Source organism: Electrophorus electricus, chromosome 17, assembly GCF_013358815.1.
Source record: "Electrophorus electricus isolate fEleEle1 chromosome 17, fEleEle1.pri, whole genome shotgun sequence".
NCBI classification, from domain to species: Eukaryota; Metazoa; Chordata; class Actinopteri; order Gymnotiformes; family Gymnotidae; genus Electrophorus; species Electrophorus electricus.
Genome location: NC_049551.1, coordinates 8,394,711 through 8,412,347, shown reverse-complemented (window position 1 = coordinate 8,412,347; position 17,637 = coordinate 8,394,711). Strand labels below are relative to the sequence as shown.

Sequence of the window (17,637 nt, the reverse complement as noted above, 5' to 3'; positions counted from 1 at the left end):
ACAGCAATGTGAATTTTCTTTTTGGTCTGTGTGTGTAAAAGAATAAAATAATCAACATATATTTATTGGTATTTTTTATAATGTAACATCAGAAAGATTTTTAATGCAAGCATTTTCACATGCATCTTTTTCCAGGACGGAAATCACTGAATACAGATATAACACTCTGCAATAACCCTATGAGAAATAAAGGCTTACTCATGAGAAATACACTTAAGTGCATTAGTCTGTTATGCTAAGTGCTTGAGAGTGCACTAAGCACCAACTTTGGAAGGATGCAGCAATACTGGTGACTAGCCTAAAGTTGCCATTAAACACCCATAAATGACCATTTTGCAGCAGAATCCACAGCCAACAATGCCGTTCATACATTACATTCAAATCTAGGATGCCATTTTGTGTAACTATTGTAGCATTTGTGGATGGTGTGTTTTGTGTAACTATTATGTGCAAGACAGAAGAAGAAAACATGGTAATATTCAGGTTATGTTGGTTACAATCTAACTTCTCTGCCAATACCTGCCAGATATAGGAAGGGAGATAAAGGCAAATAATGAAGCATTATAATCATCATAATCTAGGTCCAAATAACAAGGACAAAATATGTCAAATAACTGCAAATACTCCTCTTTTTACTTGCTTTCACGTTTACCATGTTCAAACGCATCCACTGCAACATATGTGGTATCTGCGGTTTCATTTTGGAACTTTTGTTTCAGTAGCATCTCTGTCTCCTCTGAAGGACAAGGCTTCACGGGACCTTTCCTGGGTGACTTCACGGGGCTCATCACGGTGGTTTGGTTTCTGTAAGAAGACTGAGAAAGGCGTAGGGGACAAACTCCAGGTGTATGGACATCCGTCAATGGAAAAATCTGGGATGTTTCCCGTTTTCCACCAGATGGCAGTTCCATTATAATAGGAGAGCTGGCCAGAACCATGTTTTCTGGCATTGAGGCCTCAAGCTTTAGCTCTCTTCTGCTTGCTGGGGAGATGCTGACTGCCTCAGTGTCTAGGTGACATCGGAGAATCTTCTCAGTGTCACAGACCCAAGGCATTGTTAGGGGGTTCCAGTTCTGGAAACAAAACCCATCATGAGCATATTCATAAAAAGACACTTCCTGCAGAAACAAGGTTTGCTATAAACATGTGGTAGATACAAAGAAAATAAGGACCACCGTTCTATGACACTGTGAAGACCATACAGTCAATGAGCTAAATCGAGGATTGGGAAACTTCTCACTCAAATATTTCTTCCTCCTGTAGAGGCAATAGGAAATTATTAGATCGTGGAAATCTGCTAGTTCTATGGATAAGTAATCAACTCAAAGAAACGTACGGGTGTTGCAGGGGGAAAGGAAAACTCACATCATCACACTGAGTACTACAAACACAGGGAGCAGGGCCAATGTCAGGCAGTATGCAATGAGTGTGGTAAGGGAGGCTCCACCTGGCAAAGTCAATGTTTTAGACACGTCTGTCTAATGTTCATATTCAATACTGCTATACGTGAAGTCAGTCATCTGTTCATTAATCATAAACACATGTCAAACCAGGATAATCCTCTCTTTAAAAGATTGACAAGACAATTAAATTTACTACTGTGAAAAGTAAAGTTAAAAATTACCATATAGCTTAGTTGAGAATTGTTTAGTATCACTATTCGAGGAAGAAGCCATTGAATTGGCTACGACATAGACGGCGTAGACTGTGCTGGGCCGCAGGTCATCCAGGATGACACTTCGTTGTTTTTTACTCACAGTCACATCTATTCAAAAAGAGGGCTCACTGTACAACCAAATCATAACACCCTTGTGCAAAATGACATTTTTGCAAATGCAACAAAAGACACACTGGACTTACTTCTGGGTTCGGGGTCATCTTGGGCTTTGAAAATCACGGTGTAGTTCACAACCAATGCACAACACTCAGTGCGTGATGCTGGGACCCACTGTATCTCAGCATTTTTGTCACTAATCCACGTCACCCTAACTTCAGACACTTTTGGGGGCACTACAGGGAAGAGGAGGATAAATTCAAATGTACAAAAGCGAGGCTGAATTATATAATGAATTACAGGCCTACTTCTGAGCAAAGTGATCTGAAATTAACTACCAGCTCCGATATGTTACTCACTTCCTTCTTGAATGTATTCATCAATTCTGACTTCATCTCCAGGTCCATCCTCATAAATTGGGCTCACAGATATGGTGTAGAGAGTTAAGGGCTCACCTGTTGTTGCAAGCAACATTATTTTTACTTCTCAGTTATAAACATAGAATTAAAAATTGGCACCATTTCCTAAGTGCAACTACCTTGTACAGAGAATTGCGTTTCCTGAGTTTGCTGCCACAAAAAGTCTTTGTCTGTACTGTTCCAGACAATTATGTAGCCACTGACAGGAGATGGAGGCTTATCCCAGGTGACATGAATTTCACCATCCTTGGCTAGCATGCTGACATTACGAAGCGGAGGGAAATCTAAATCTGACCAATTGAACATGAATGAATTCAAAAGGCCACATGTGAAATAATTTGAATCCGTTTCATATATTATCCAAATCATCAAACCTTCTGCTGTGCTTGGTATGTCAATGAAAGCTTCGGTGAGGTGGGTGTTATTATGGAATGCAGCTACAGACAATCTGTGTGAATTGCCATCCAGTGTAATAAAGGTATGATTCTCGGAGGGCTTGAAACTTGTAACAAAGTTTGAGCTGTAAGTGTGGTCAAAGAGACGATACTCATCAAAAGCATTGCATGATGCAGGGACTCCCTGAAAGAAAGGGAAAGCGCATGATGTGAAGATTGTATTTGATAACGGTTGTGAGCACTAGAAACTTTTGTTGTCTTACCTTCCACATAAGGTGCACTGATCTTTTCTCTTTGTCAGATAACACACTTTTAGACCTCCACAGCTGAACATGACTGACTTAATAGAAACAAAATGACATTTGTTTTACAAAATGGCATCTTTCTATTGCAATTAAGAAATGTATCTAAGAAACTATATTAGGGTTAGAAAGACAAAAGGTATCTTATTACCATTGATATAGGTGAGAACTGAAACATTTTGACTGCATGCACTCCAGATTGAGCCTTTTAACTTGCAACACACTGAGATTGTGTAGTTGGTACAAGGTTTCACTCCAGTCAGTAAATAAGGACTTTTTGAGGCAACTTTCACAGGTTTAACAGGCTAAAAGGCATATGAGTAAGGTAAAAATGAACAAAGATAGAGCATTGTTATAAATGTATACCATTTAGATTACCACCTTCACAGAGGGTACACAAGCAATTAAAAACCTCACTTTTTCAGTGCATAGTAAGGTGTGTTCATTTGTTTTCTTTGAGCAAAATACTGATTTTATTGGCATTTCCATCATAACTTTTTCCATCCAAATTCACTATTTTAATACTTTGCACTTGAGCAACAATACTTAGTAATAGACTTACAACATTGAGGTAGAATGTACTATTTTATCTATTGATAAAAACATTAGTTATGTCATTGTACAAAAAAACAGAAGCAGTAATTCCACAAGATATTTGGGTTAAAGACAAAAACAAAATGTTTATACAGAACACATGGAAGGCAATTATTCAGGAATTCATGACTCACCTCAGTATATGAATCTCTTTCATGATCAGTAAAATGTATTTCACAATCTGTTTCAAATTTTCTGAATTCAATGTTTTCCCAATTCACTCTGAGATAAGTCAATTCAAGTTCCACATGAACATCTGGTGGATCTATTTTAACTAAAGGAAACAGTGCATTTAACTCGCTCAGTTGTACAGTTGACGAAAAATTCAAAGTCACTTAAAGAGTGTAGTCCACTAACAGTTCCATGCAATTTGACCAGTCTAAAGCAGTTCTATAAACAGGAACTGTTCAACTAGTGGATGAGAAGTTACCTCCCCTCCATTGTCTATGTGTAACAATTAATCTAACAGTGACAGCAATAACACCAAACAATCTACAATACACATTACATATAATCAAGGGCTGTGTTCGGTCATACTTGTGTTTTGTACACAAAGTAAATTCTAGTAAACACTTTGCTTAGTGTGTACCTGTTAGTGCACAAGTACCAAGTACAGGTAAAAGCACTGCAAACAAAATCTACTTAAGGTCTGAAAAAAGGAGAGTCAGGATACTTAAACTGTTGAATTAATATTGAGTATCTGCTACTCACCAATTGACCAAACATCATCATAGGTAACTTTATCTGACAAAGCTTTCCCAACTGGATTCTCAGCCGTCACTGTTATAGTAATGCTTTTACTTAGTAATGGACCCCTTTCATCAGCAAATGTGCAGGATTTTTCTCTAGATATGCAGGTTTTCTCCTCTGAACCTCTGTGGAAAAACACCACATATGCATGTAGAGATAATAGTTACTCATAAGAAAGACAAACACAAAGGGTCGGGCATAATTATTTTTAAAACAATATATTAAACATGATTACCCCTTTCCTATTTATACAATATGCAGTTAACTTTTAATTCATGTACATCATACATTATCAGGACCAAAACAAGCCATTTTTATTTCTACAGCACTTACAAAGAGCACTTTTGTAAGTTGGTCTGGATAAGAGTGTCTGCCAAATGCTATAAATGTATAGCAGTATGAAAAGTACATAAAATTTGAAGATCACATTTATTTTTTTAGTAACCTTCTACATATGGGGTAGTATGTATCAAGAACAAGGAGTGCATTAATTACACAGTTCACACTCAAGTCCATCAAAGCTAATCTTATATTGCAAAATTACTTTTGTGGAAATACATGCAGTGGTATTAAGCTTTATGGCATTTTGCCACATTTCTTCAAAATATTTAATATTGTTTTACATACGCATTATGGTATATGGAAGGTCATAACCATGTAAAAAATAGTATCATTTTACACAAATCCTTAAATAATATTTTTACAGAACTTTTGCATTTGGAATTGCAGTTAAAACAAGAATTAAACTACATCAAAAAGTTAACTTACTGTTTCAGCAAAACTGTGTAGTTAGTATTCTCTGTATGATCAAGATCCCAATTACAGGTGATTATACATTTAATCAGTAAAGAATCAAGTTTTCCAACACATGAGACATTTTGGGGGTTGCTGAGAACATCTGAGAGATCCATCAGTGTAGAGATTAGCATTTTTATGTTTAGCATATTAACAGAATGCAGAGAAAGTCAGATCCAAAGGTGTTTCCATAAGATGTTTTACTTACAATATGAAGTAAAGATGACACCACCCAGAATGTCACCATCTAAAAGGCATTCTATTACCCCTCGTGCCAGTGAGAAGTTTCCAATGGAAACTGAGGCAAAGCTGGAGTTGGAGTCATAATAATGTTTTGCTATCCTCTGATTGTTGAGGGTCCAGTAAACTCTGCTGGTATTAAAAGTATTTTTATTGTGGCAATTACTGTTCGGCGACGCTTTCAATGACACTATTATGTCTGATCCATATATGATGTTTTGGTTCCCTGGAAAAACTTCACATAATTCTTGTCCTGGAAGGGGATAAGAATGACCGTAAATAGCAGATATTGTGTTATGCATACAGACACTAGCCGCTTTATTAGAAAAACAAACATACATGCACTAGTTTCTCTTATAGGTCGATTTTGTAGGTTTACATTTACAAACTGCTGGCATGCACAATTGTTAAACCAGCGCACAGGACCACTGCTGATATAAATCATCACCAAAGCAGTGACCCACTGTAGCTGGAAAGTAGTTGCTGAACAGGCATGGGTGTAGCCGGCACAGTAGTTACTGGATATGTGCCAGCATCACTGCTGAGCTGATACTAGCCTGGCAAAAATAAACAAACAAATAAATAAATAAATAGAATCACATTACATTGGTGTGCTGAATTCCGATTAAAAATATATGCCAACTAGTTTAATGAGTTGTAAATGTAAAGGTCGGGCCAGGTGGTCATAGCCTTGGGTCTTCGACCACAGCCTATACCACCCACAATTTGCCTGCTAGTTCTTTTTTCCTCAAAACTATTTCCTGTAAACCGGACAATATACATTCCGTTAAATGGCAGCTAAAAGGCCATCTGTAGCCTAAGTAAACTTGACTGACTGGGTAAAGAGATAAAACAAACTCACCTGTACAAACCACTTGAAGCACTAGAACCATGACAAGCGGAGAGGTCTGCATTGTTTTTAAACCTACTTTGCTATATATAGGGGGAAAAAAGGTTGGTTGCGGGCTTCCATGACAGTAGAATACGTGGTATCTATAACAAAGTTATGTACAATTAGCTTTTAACGAAGCCACAAGCTGAGAAACTTTAAACCCATGCATTAAATCAAACGTCGTCATTCCGCTTACTTACCCTCGAAGCAAGTTTCGTTTGTGGTCACTAAACGTTGATCCTCATCAGGCTGCTTTACAACAAAGGTAACAGAGCCTTGAGAAGGGTGGTCATCACGCCGTAATTTACCCTCATTCTTTATCCGTGATGTTGTTTGCCACGCGAACAAATTACGAATAACAAAATGCATCAATGGAAGCGCATGTTCTAAGACCCGCGTTTTGACCGTTGCGACACCAACCTGCAAGTCGGGATATGAGGAAATAACGCCTCCCGTGTTACAAAAGCCAAGCTGTTACCAATCGATTATTTAAATAATTCGAGATGCGTTGCAGCTGTATTAAATTGGTACGATGCCAATATCGCTGCTCAGGCCTTTAAATTGTATAGAACAAAGGAATCCCACATTTAAGCATTAATTTGATGTGTAAACGACTTTATTTCACAAGCCCCATCTGCAAACCATTTTTTGTTCAACTTGTACCGTCAGAAAAACACTGAAGACCAAAAATCAAACTGGAAACAGCCTGGCACAAAAGAACCGGGGTATACAAGGTCACGTGATTGGTCCATTTTAAAGTTCTAAATTAGTGCAAATCCACTCATTTTCAAAGAAAAATATACCCGGGTACGCGTACACACACAGTAAAGTGATTCATCCCAGAACTCGGGCAAAAATCTACACCCATTACATTTATTTATGAAGCCAAAACATGCAAATCAAACCAACAGCTTTTTCCAAGGCAACTCTTTTCGAGTGCCTAAGTGTTAGGGCCCTCCACAAATCTAAATGCGTGCACCTAAGCAGATTCTTAACATAAGAGATATATATATATATATATATATATATATATGTGAACACAAACATCAGAACAAAAGGTAAAAGGTAAGCACATGTAGATCTACTCCCATTCTTCGTCATCAGCTGCTGCAGCACTTTGCATAGCCGGTTGGGTTGCCCATTCCTTCTGAAAAGAGCCACCCTGTGAGCACAAGGTCAAATTTAGGCACTTCTACAGGGTACCAAAGCTACCAAGTACAAAATCCAAACTTAAGTATAGATTTCATTACATAAATCTGTGTCTATTATGGCAGCACTAGAGAAGTGCAAGGCTAGAGAATATCCACAAAGGGCCAATATGACGACAGGTTTTCATTACCAAGCAGCACACCCGATTCCCTTATTTAAAATCAGATGGTCTCAACACGGATTGGGTGTACTCCAGCTCACTTCTCCACCAGTGAGAGAGTACAGTTAAAAAGGGCAACAATGAGTCATCTGGCATGTCAAACTATGCACGTACCTTGCGAGTGTCTATAGAGGCAAACACCTTCCCATGTGGGTTAAATCCTGTGGTGCCATGTGCACTGAATGCAATTTCCTCCAGCCATGAAGGAACATCCTGCTGTGCCTGAGGAAAAGAGGAAGCGGCTGACCTTGAACCTTTTGTACGTGCACAGATGGTGCAACTATAAATTGTCTCATTGGATGGAGGTACATTTTAAAAACAATAACAAACCCCTGACAGGACTTTGACCAGCGAGCGAGCCAGTGGAGTATCAGGCTCTGGGTCAAAGAAGGAAATGGCTCTTCCCGTGTTTCCACAGCGGCCCGTTCTCCCTATGCGGTGCACATACTCCTCAATGTTGTTAGGCAGGTCAAAGTTCACCACATTCTGGACATGCTCGATGTCCAGCCCTCTAGCAGCGACAGAAGTAGCCACCAGCACAGGACACCGGCCTGTGCGAAAGTCACTGAGGGCCATTTCCCGCTCCCGCTGTTCTCGGTCACTGCAAAAGATATATATATTCTTCGGGTTGTTTACGTCATGCTCAGAGCCACCAAAATTTGCTTAGAACATTTTAGTCAATAAGTGAGATGGTCTCTTCAGATTGATAAAGGAGCCTGGAACACCAAAAGGTCATAATATGCCCTGCAATAGCAAACTATGCAACCTCTATCTGGCAGACACCGACAGGTGTGCTGGTTGGAAATTTCTGAGGGTATGCCTGGGTAACAGCGGGAAAAATTATTATTTTTTAAATTCAGTTTACATTGAGCATTCAAAAAAAAGTAACAAGTCTAAATCCCCATCACTCCAATTCTAAACATTCTGTTCAGAATAAGCCAGATATAAGTGGGCTGTTTTCAAGCCATTTGCATACAGCTGTAATAGCCACACAAATATCAGCAACTGAAATTCTCAATAAATTGTCAAACATGTCAAAAAACACGTCAAACGGATCAGAACCCCATCAGTATAGTCTGAGAGTAATTTCTATAGCCATATTTTCAATTGTATAGCAATACATAGAAAGTGAGTATGGGGAACATGACAGCAAATTTCTCTCCTGGTTACCTTTACAGCATTTTCTCCTAAAATTAAGTTTAAAGCATTACATGCACCTACCCGTGAATGCTTGTAGTTGGCACTTTCTCCTGACAGAGAAACGTCGCAATGAAATCTGCACTTCTTTTGGTTTCAACAAAAACCATTGTCCGTTCCATCCCTGAGGTTACAATGGCAGAACAAAACCTCCAGGCTACCAACCATGCACAATCACTTTATATGCAAAACAAGACCCTACTGCATTTCCAGAATTAAAAAAAAGTTATGTATGGATTCAGTATGATTTTTAAAAGAGAATTGTTATATGGAAATATGGGATTTGCTAGCATCAATTAGCCAAAGTGACCTTGCAAGTCTGAAGTAGGGAGTCTGAAATTTAAATAAATAAAATCTAGGTGGCAAGAGCAGATATTAGAATATCAAAAGGGCCAGCTGCTCTTTGAATGTGACTATGCTTTGAAAAACTTGAGCTGGTAAAATCCATGCATACCTGTGGTCTTTAGTAGCTCCAGCAGCTGCTCTCTTTTTAAGTACTGTTTCACTTGAAAGATCTGCTGCTCCACATCACTGCAAGCTCCTCCCACCACCCCCACAGCCAGAAACAGATAGTCTACCTTTAGGAAATCAGCTGCCAGCCTGTCAGGATACACATTACAGAAATTATGCAAACTTGTGTCAGCTGCTTTGAGGCTAAACCGCATTTCCTCAAACTCAGACAACTGACTACTTTAGTTAGACGCTCAGCCAAACATCAGAAAAAAAGAACATGCACAGAGAGAGGTTCCTACTATTGAGACTCAATAGTCCATATTTACACCCTCCCTCAGCTTCCATTGCTCCTGAACTAAAGAATCAAACATTGGATCTCTCAGATCTATGCAGTTAGGATATTACAAAACTGCAGAATATCCAGGAACATCTTGGAGATATTACTTTTAACTAGGGATCCACAAAGACAAGTCACTTTTACTGCTCAATCACTGGGGTTTTAGCATCCAATCATAGAAGCAATTCAGAGGTCTGTCACCTTTGAATATCCTCTGGGTATGTTGCACTGAACATCAAGGTCTGCCGCTCTTCTTTAGCAGGCATTCCTGGAAAGCCCACCAGCCTCCGCATGTCCGGCTCAAAGCCCATATCCAGCATCCGGTCAGCCTCATCCAGGACCAAGTATCTGAGCTTACTCAGTCCAACCTGAAGAACACCAAACAAACAATGCCAGATGTATGCCAAGAGCATTAACATCTTTTCCCTTATAAATACATTTACTTTCATGCAGTTATTTAAATGTGCTGCTAAAAGTCTGGTTGGTCAGAAAGCATTGAAAGGCAACTACATTTCAGCTTCTGAATAAATTTACCCATCAAATATCACTTCAAAATAAAAATACCTTTCCACGACGAATAATGTCCAGTAATCTTCCAGGGGTCCCACACAACACGTTGCAACCCTTCAACACCTCCCGAATTGTGTATCCAGTGCTTGTACCTCCATAAACAACGACAGGACGCACGCAAGTTCTACAACACATTCATAAGTGTTTTTCAGCCATGTGCTTCAAATGATTATATTGCACTCAATACTGCATCAGGAGAGACTGGCAAGGAAAATATTAAAAAGGACCACCAAGTTATCCTGCAAGAAAATACAACCATGTATTCAGTTAAAATTAGTGATTTAAAAACAGGGGTTTATACACATTAAGCCACTATAAAGGGGATTGGGTGAAGACATTAGTTTGTACCCATATGCAAACTTGCGGGCCTCCAGATAAATCTGATTGATCAGTTCTCTGGTGGGTGCCACGATGATTGCTTCAGGTTCCTGCATTTCACTGAATTTGCTGGCTGGCACACCATCAGTCATCAGCTGCTGCAGAATGGGCAGCAGGAAGGCAGCCTAAGGAAGGTGAAGGGGGGAAAAGAAGTAAACAATACTGGCTTAGTGTGATGGCGCTACCACACAGACCATTTGCTTGGTTTTAGCTACTTAGGATGACGCAATCCTCATGAGACCACTTCTGGAACATGAGTAGCATGAATTAAACATTTTTACAACTTTGTAAAAACCTAATGGGGCCCAAGCATGAATAATATTGTGCATCAGTCAGTACAAAGAATTAAATAGATACGATTTACACAACAGTAGAGGGGGGTCCCAAGGCTGTTCTGCATAAAGGAACACTAGGAATAAACGATGCTCCTGCTTATTTTCCAAGTGAATACTCACTGTTTTCCCCGATCCAGTCTGTGCACAAGCCATGAGATCTCGTCCAGCAGATATAATCGGAATACCATGTTTCTGAACTGGAGTGGGCTTCACATATCCTGATTTTGAGACATTTCTGTTGAGTGACTCACACAGTCCTGCCTCCTGAAATGTCTAGAAGCAAAAAATAAATAAAATATTGGTTCTTTCAATTTCTTACCAAGTTAATCAGTTTGGTTCAAATGAAACACACAGTGTCATTATGATGGGAGTGTGGGGTTGAGAAAGAGGACATGAGTGGGGGAAATGTCATCACCCACCATGATGGCCTTGGGAGGATTGCTTCCACTAACATCCACAAGGATATCATCATATTTATCAAAGTTGATTCCTGTCTCATAGTGGAAAAAAATAGAACCCTCCTCCTCTGGTGGTGGAGGCGGTACATAGATGACCTTGGGCCCTGCGACACAGAATTAAGGAGAACAAAGATTAATTAATGCCTTAGTGCAGTTTAGCATCAACAGTTCTAATTGTAATAATACTCCAATCCAAAACAGGGTCCTCACATTGTCTTAGGTTCTATTGGACTAAGGAATCCCTCACCTGCATTCAAATCTCTCTCTTCGTCCATCTTTGAACCTGGTTAATAAAGGACAAAAAGGAACAAATGCAATAGGATACAGAAAAGGAGAGGAAGCCCACAAAAGGTAAAAATATTTTAAGACAGGAACCAACCCTTGGAAAACACCTCCTCATTCCGTCCTCTGTAACCTACATGATTAAAAACACCAATTTATAATTCTAATGTGAAATGAACACCTTTAAAAGAACACTTCACACAATTTAAAATATATGTCTGATGCTCTGAAAAATTTAATACAAATGTTTATCCAAGATGACCTCACCGCCACCTCCCCCAAAACCTCTTCTGACTTCTACACCTCCAGCTTAAAACAATAGGCAGAAACACTTTCAGTAGAATCACAGATATAGTCAAGAAGCACGCCAGTAGCTCATTGGATAGGAGACTTTACTCTGTACCAGCTAGCTTATCCTGTCTGAAAGCACTATGCCCTCCTCTGTGCCCATGACTGCCCCCAAAACCACTGGTTAAACCTAATGATAATTAGCCTTACACATTTTTATAGCAGCAAGTTCAGAAAAAACCTGCACTTATCTACTGTGAAAAACGTTAAACTCGACCATTACCACTGCAATTTTCATCAGCCTCTAGCAAGGGAAAAAATTTATTTTCTGGCATCCACTGAACAAAGTCAACAATTAACAAGTCAGAAGAATTACCTGTATGGAAGGCATCCCTAAATCCTCCTCTGCCTCTAGGTCCCCTGCCTCCTGGATCAAGGTAACAAGAATAATCAACACAGATAAACAGATTCCTGCCTCATCTCACCAGCTCGACTGATTACTTGCCTCTACCTCCTCTTTCCCCGAGTCCATCTCCACCATTAAATGAGCTGCTTCCATCACCTATACAGAGCACAGCATCATGAGCATGCCCAACAGATACAGCAGTTACAGACAGGGCTATACCATTATCAGGAAATCCTAACCCTCACTGGTGATTCACAATTTCCTGCATTTATATATTAAATAAAACTACATGTGCAGAGCATGTGTTTATCTGGGATAGTTTCTGCACACTCTCTGGATAACTAAATAATTCAGTGTCATTTTATGGGTTACATGTGCACTAACCAAGAAATCCCTCATGTGTGCATGTAATACCTTGCAAAGAAAAAGGTATAACGGCGCACCTGAACTGAAGCCCTTGAAACCTCCACCACCACATCTAGAGCCCCAACCTAATGTTGAAGACATTTGGAATTGTTTCAGAAAGAGCCAGATTCATGCTACCACACAATTATGACTCATCATGAATTAGGCTCATAGGATACCACCAGCTCACTCACCCCTGTTTCCACCTTGGAACCCAGACCCACCACCACTGGTTTTCCAAGAGCTGTTATTGTCTACAACCCACAAAGCACATCAGACCCTCAAAGGCATGATTAAGTCTAACAATCCATGATGGTTTAGTGCTTATTTGGTCTTTCCAAATGTTTTGAAAAAAAATTACTGATCAAATACTACCATTGAAGGTGCTTTTGAGACCATTTTGGCAGTCCCCACTGTTCCAAGAGCTCCCAGCAATTCCTAGAAAACAAAATCAAATGAAACATTGCACTGTGACATTGTGAAATGTGAAAAATGTTAATATTTTACTACAATAATATGCATTTATGTATTACATACATCAAGAGGAAGACAAGCATTTGTGAATAATGCACAAACACTGAAGGGATAATAGCAGAGAATAAAAAATATGGAAGATTTATCTGGGAATCCAATGAAGTGTATTTACCAAAACTTATGTTGTCCACAATTGGGCTCTGTGGAGGATGGAAGAAAAACACAAAAAACACACAAACAAGAAAGCAACAGGTCACCAAGAACTTTAAAAAAAAAAAAAAAAAAGCAAACATGTCTGCATCTGAAATAGATCATTTCTAAAAATCTCCCGTATAACTTGTGTTTTCACTGATGTTGAATAGCACTACCACAAATTTAGAAAGTAATACATTTGACATAGAAAAGTATAAAGTGTATCGTATAAAACATTACCTCTAATATTTTTTGATAAGCTCCACAAATAACTGACATGGCTTAGACCATGTCAGTGATGGCTTTTTGTTTAAACATTAGCCTTTTAGCAGTTTTTGATAACTGCGTTACTAAGACATGTATATTAAACGCAGCAGTAGCAAGCTGCTTTTTTATTCTTTTATTCAGCATAGCGTCTGCCTGTTCAATACTAGCAACCTAACCTGACATTGACAATTGACTAACGCATTAGTTAAGAGCTAGCTACCTGCTCTTCTTCCCATTCGTCCATGGCTGCTTACTGGAGATGTGAACTGAAAAATTAAAAAAAATTAAAAAGACGTCATGTAAAAATATAGCTGTATGAATTTTTATGGTTGACATTTGGGGGAAACCCCTACTATTTGTTTGCAGGTAGGCTAACTAGGTTAGCTAGCTAGCCATCAGTTAGCTATGACACGCCACATAGCACGCGGACCAAACTAGGACAGCTAGCAAGAAACAGCTACTTGGCGTAACATGTGCAATTGGGCGTGATTGAAATTGCCGTTTTCCTGTCCATTTTGTTTTAGAAAGCAGCAAACACAGTGTGGCTAGCTAAATAATTAACCTAACTAGCGGGTAGCTAACTATATTTATGCAAGAACGCCCTAGCGTTTATAATCCCAATTTTTGATGTCACAATTTAACCGGACAGTGGCACACAGCATGACATTGTATTGTAGCTAGCTAGCCAAATAACAATGTAATGCTTATTTAATGGTCCATAAATAGCAAAACGCATCAACCATGATAAAAGTAGCTATACATATTTTAAGTTACTTTGGCGTGCGATGATAATCTTCCACAGGAATTCTGAACTTTAACCTAGTTAAGGCTAACTAGCTAGTTTCATCTTAACATCGTCGAGCAGTTAACACCAACTTCCTTCTGCGCCAAGACCAGCTCGTTAATTTGCTAGTTAGCATTACGACTTACATTAAAAAATAACTGATATGCACAGTATTGTTTCATTATCAAGTTTATAAAGCAAATGCATAGGAGCTAGCAAGCGAAATTAACTTAGAATCAGTCCGTTAGGCATCGTGCTCAAATTTTGAAATTAGGCGTTTATAATAATGTGCCTTAAATTTAAGTCAAACAAATTATTTCGCCATTAAACTACAGTATTTGCGTTACGTACACAAACAGTTTACACACCCGTACATTTAAACCCTAAATCCTCGAAACAGCCTTTAAACGTGCTCACACGGAAAGAGTGGATCGACGAAAAGGACCGAAAAAAGCGATGAGAAGACCAATAATGGGCGGGAAACGGATTTGGAGGCGGGAGGGGGTAGTTGTGTTAAGTAAATACCTGGGTAGGGTATCTCCAAAGCTTCATGAAGTAGCTGGAGTATTACGCGAAACACTTTCACTCACACACACACTCACTCTCCCTCTCATGTTTAAGACGATCATACATCGCTGCGATTTTGGGAAACGGGTCCCTGATTTGTTTCAGAATTAGAATTAGTCTATTGGCCAAGTACGTTTCTACGTACCAAATTGAAGCGCTCACAGGTGTGCAAATATTTTTAAGTGCTATGTAATTGACCTAGATAAAAGATATGCAGTAGAGTCACAATGCAATGAGTTTATATCAGGGGGACAGGTTTTGTTGATGAGGCTGGCTACAGCTGCGAAAAAAAAACAGCTTGTGACGAGAGGTTTTGGTCAGAACAGCTGACTTCGACCTCTTGCCAGAGAGAAGTGGGAAGTGTTTTTTAGTTGCTATGTCCAGGGTGTGAGGAGTCAGTCATAATCTTGCTTGCTTGCCTTAGTGTTCTGGAGGCATGTAGGTCTTGGAAGCACAGTAGCTTGCAGCCAGTCACCCTCTTAGCTCAGCAGATGATGCTGTGCAGTCTGCCCTTGTCCGCGGCAGTAGCTGCGGTGTACCAAATGGTGATGGTGTAGATGTGCATAATCAGTGGTTTTGGCAGGCTGAACTGCTACTGGAAGTGTATTCCTTGCTCTGCCTTCTTCCCAGTGAGGTATATAAAGTAAAAATATAAGGGCTAAATTTACACACAAAAAACCCCCAAACATACAACAACAAAAAGGTCCCAAAGGAATGTTGAAAATCAGCAATTTTGAGATGAAAGGAAAACACATAATTAGCCTTAACTGACCTGTTAACTGTTGGTGGAGCACATGGACCAATCAGAAATGCTAATTTCAGTGAAAGGGGCAATGGTTCACATTCATTCACTCAGTGAATTTATTCCAGAGAAATAGAAGGTTTCAGACAGAGGTCCTTCATCAGCTGTGCATGTGAAGTTCTTCGTATTCATGAGCATAGATTCAAGTACAGTTGAACTTCTCACCCTAGGGTTTTCTTTCGTCTGCCAAGATCTCCTCCCCGATACATCCACCCACCCACACACATAGTTCACCCAGTGTCTCCCCCAAACTGTTTTTGTTATAAATGTATTTTTTCCATGTTGAACCCGGTTGCCTGAATTGTTGTCTTTGTTAAATTGTTTTAACTTGGTCAGAACCATTATTAACTAAAGCCTTCATAATTTAATTAAGTTATTAATATTATCATCAGTAGAATTGACTGTAAAAGTTTGAATTGGTTGATAAGATTAACAAGTAGTTGGCAATTTAGTGCTATTAAATTGCAGGTAATTTTATGAGATTACTTTAACTTGACCAGCACCTACAGATAAGTACTGCTCTTACAGAAATACTCTTAGTTTTAGTAACTTTCCACTTAAGTCTGGGAGTTTTTAACAATGCTCTTTATGAATAATGAAAAAATAAAAAATCATAATGCAGAATAAACAAATTTCCATCACAGTCATAACAGTCTGGTCAGTTTGCATTAGCTCTGGGGTGGCTTCAGCCTGAGCATCAATCACCTTGTTTGCTAAAAATGAATTGAACACAAAAGTTCATGGTCTCTGCTTCAGCATTCACCATCATATTCAGTTTCTTCTCCAATAAGAATCAAATTTTAAACAAAACCTGACTAAAAATGTAATATTTTACAATTAATATTTCAATAGTAGAAGTGCAATCTTGTAGTAGAAAAAGTTCCTTTTTCAGTGCTGAACTGTTCAGCTTTATATCAGTAGCAGCTCAGCTTTGTTACTGTTCATCATATTTGTCACACATTGATATTAATGGATTTTGCATAGGCTAATTACAAAAGATGAACAGGCATGTTAGTACCATGAGATCTGATTAATTTTTTACTCACTCAGAGGTGTATTGGTATTGACCTTTTCCAGTGTGTCCACCTGAGCTTCTGCAGTCATTATCTTGAATAGCTGTCTTCCAAATGTTTAAATAATTAAATCAATATCAACAGATGTTCTTATACACCAGAATTAATCTGTTTAGAAGTGCATGGCCAAAATACAACATAGCAAAACAAATTTTAAATAAAATATGCATTATATATATATATATATATATATATATATATATATATATATATATATATTTATTTATTTTTCATATATGATATATATATATATTGTTTAAATATATTACAGGTCCATCCCAATAAATTAGAATATCAAAAAGTCAATTTATGTCAGTAATTCAATTCAAAAAGTGAAACTCATTATATAGATTTATTACACACAGAGTGATCTATTTCAAGCATTTATTTCTTTTAATGTTGATTATGGCCAATGAAAACCCAAAAGTCAGTATCTCAGAAAATTCGATTATTATATAAGACCAATTCAAAAAATGATTTTTAATACGTACATGTTGGCCTACTGAAAAGTATGTAGAATACTTGGTCAGGGCTCCTTCTGCATGAATGACTGCATCAATGCGGTGTGGCACTGTTGAGGTGTTGTGGAAGCCCAGGTTGTTTTGATAGTGGCCTTAAGCTCATCTGCATCGTTGGGTCTGGTGCCTCATCTTCCTCTTGACAATACCCCATAGACTCCCTATGGGGTTTAGGTTAGGTGAGTTTGCTGGCCACTCAAACACAGTGATACCGTGGTTATTAAACCAGGTGTTGGTACTTTTAGCAGTGTAAGCACATGCCAAGTCCTGCTGTAAAATGAAATCCGCATCTCCATAAAGCTTGTCAGTTGAGGGAAGCAT

General features: G+C 38.7%; 2 protein-coding genes across 3 annotated transcripts; both read right to left on the bottom strand.

Moving 5' to 3' along the window:
- Positions 1–59: 59 nt before the first annotated feature.
- On the bottom strand, positions 60–6,582 carry LOC113576775 (interleukin-6 receptor subunit beta-like). Of its 2 annotated transcripts, none has more exons than XM_027009068.2 (16): positions 6,362–6,582; positions 6,132–6,202; positions 5,238–5,522; positions 5,003–5,132; positions 4,196–4,359; positions 3,619–3,758; positions 3,042–3,195; positions 2,852–2,928; positions 2,568–2,772; positions 2,313–2,483; positions 2,134–2,229; positions 1,861–2,010; positions 1,625–1,765; positions 1,366–1,447; positions 1,176–1,257; positions 60–1,073 (listed from the first exon to the last, which is right to left on the bottom strand). In XM_027009068.2, exons 2-16 carry the CDS (start codon positions 6,181–6,183, stop codon positions 633–635), a joined length of 2,370 nt encoding a protein of 789 aa, XP_026864869.2. In that variant the 5' UTR covers positions 6,184–6,202; positions 6,362–6,582; the 3' UTR covers positions 60–632. The 2 variants fall into 2 exon arrangements, with proteins under 2 accessions (XP_026864869.2, XP_026864868.2); XM_027009067.2 differs by having other exon boundaries at positions 6,132–6,262; positions 6,362–6,581.
- A 633-nt stretch (positions 6,583–7,215) lies between these two features.
- ddx4 (DEAD (Asp-Glu-Ala-Asp) box polypeptide 4) lies at positions 7,216–13,816 on the bottom strand. Its single transcript, XM_035535777.1, has 19 exons — positions 13,793–13,816; positions 13,286–13,313; positions 13,015–13,077; positions 12,834–12,893; positions 12,678–12,725; positions 12,340–12,390; positions 12,205–12,255; positions 11,638–11,673; positions 11,506–11,541; positions 11,220–11,362; positions 10,921–11,073; positions 10,436–10,590; positions 10,082–10,211; positions 9,719–9,885; positions 9,182–9,327; positions 8,752–8,851; positions 7,861–8,131; positions 7,645–7,752; positions 7,216–7,323 (listed from the first exon to the last, which is right to left on the bottom strand). Exons 1-19 carry the CDS (start codon positions 13,814–13,816, stop codon positions 7,243–7,245), a joined length of 1,851 nt encoding a protein of 616 aa, XP_035391670.1. The 3' UTR covers positions 7,216–7,242.
- Between the last annotated feature and the right edge of the window lie 3,821 nt (positions 13,817–17,637).

What these genes read in the sequence shown, in the direction of transcription:
- LOC113576775 (XM_027009068.2), bottom strand. Translation starts at nt 6,183, where the DNA reads ATGCAGACCTCTCCGCTTGTCATGGTTCTAGTGCTTCAAGTGGTTTGT. An exon ending in CATACCAAGCACAGCAGAAG is followed by an intron (nt 2,484 to 2,567) that starts GTTTGATGATTT and finishes TCAATTGGTCAG; the next exon opens with ATTTAGATTTCCCTCCGCTT. An exon ending in AGATGACCCCGAACCCAGAA is followed by an intron (nt 1,766 to 1,860) that starts GTAAGTCCAGTG and finishes CTTTTTGAATAG; the next exon opens with ATGTGACTGTGAGTAAAAAA.
- ddx4 (XM_035535777.1), bottom strand. Translation starts at nt 13,816, where the DNA reads ATGGACGAATGGGAAGAAGAGCAG. An exon ending in GTTCCAAGGTGGAAACAGGG is followed by an intron (nt 12,726 to 12,833) that starts GTGAGTGAGCTG and finishes CTTCAACATTAG; the next exon opens with GTTGGGGCTCTAGATGTGGT. An exon ending in TACCCAGAGGATATTCAAAG is followed by an intron (nt 9,328 to 9,718) that starts GTGACAGACCTC and finishes GTATCCTGACAG; the next exon opens with GCTGGCAGCTGATTTCCTAA.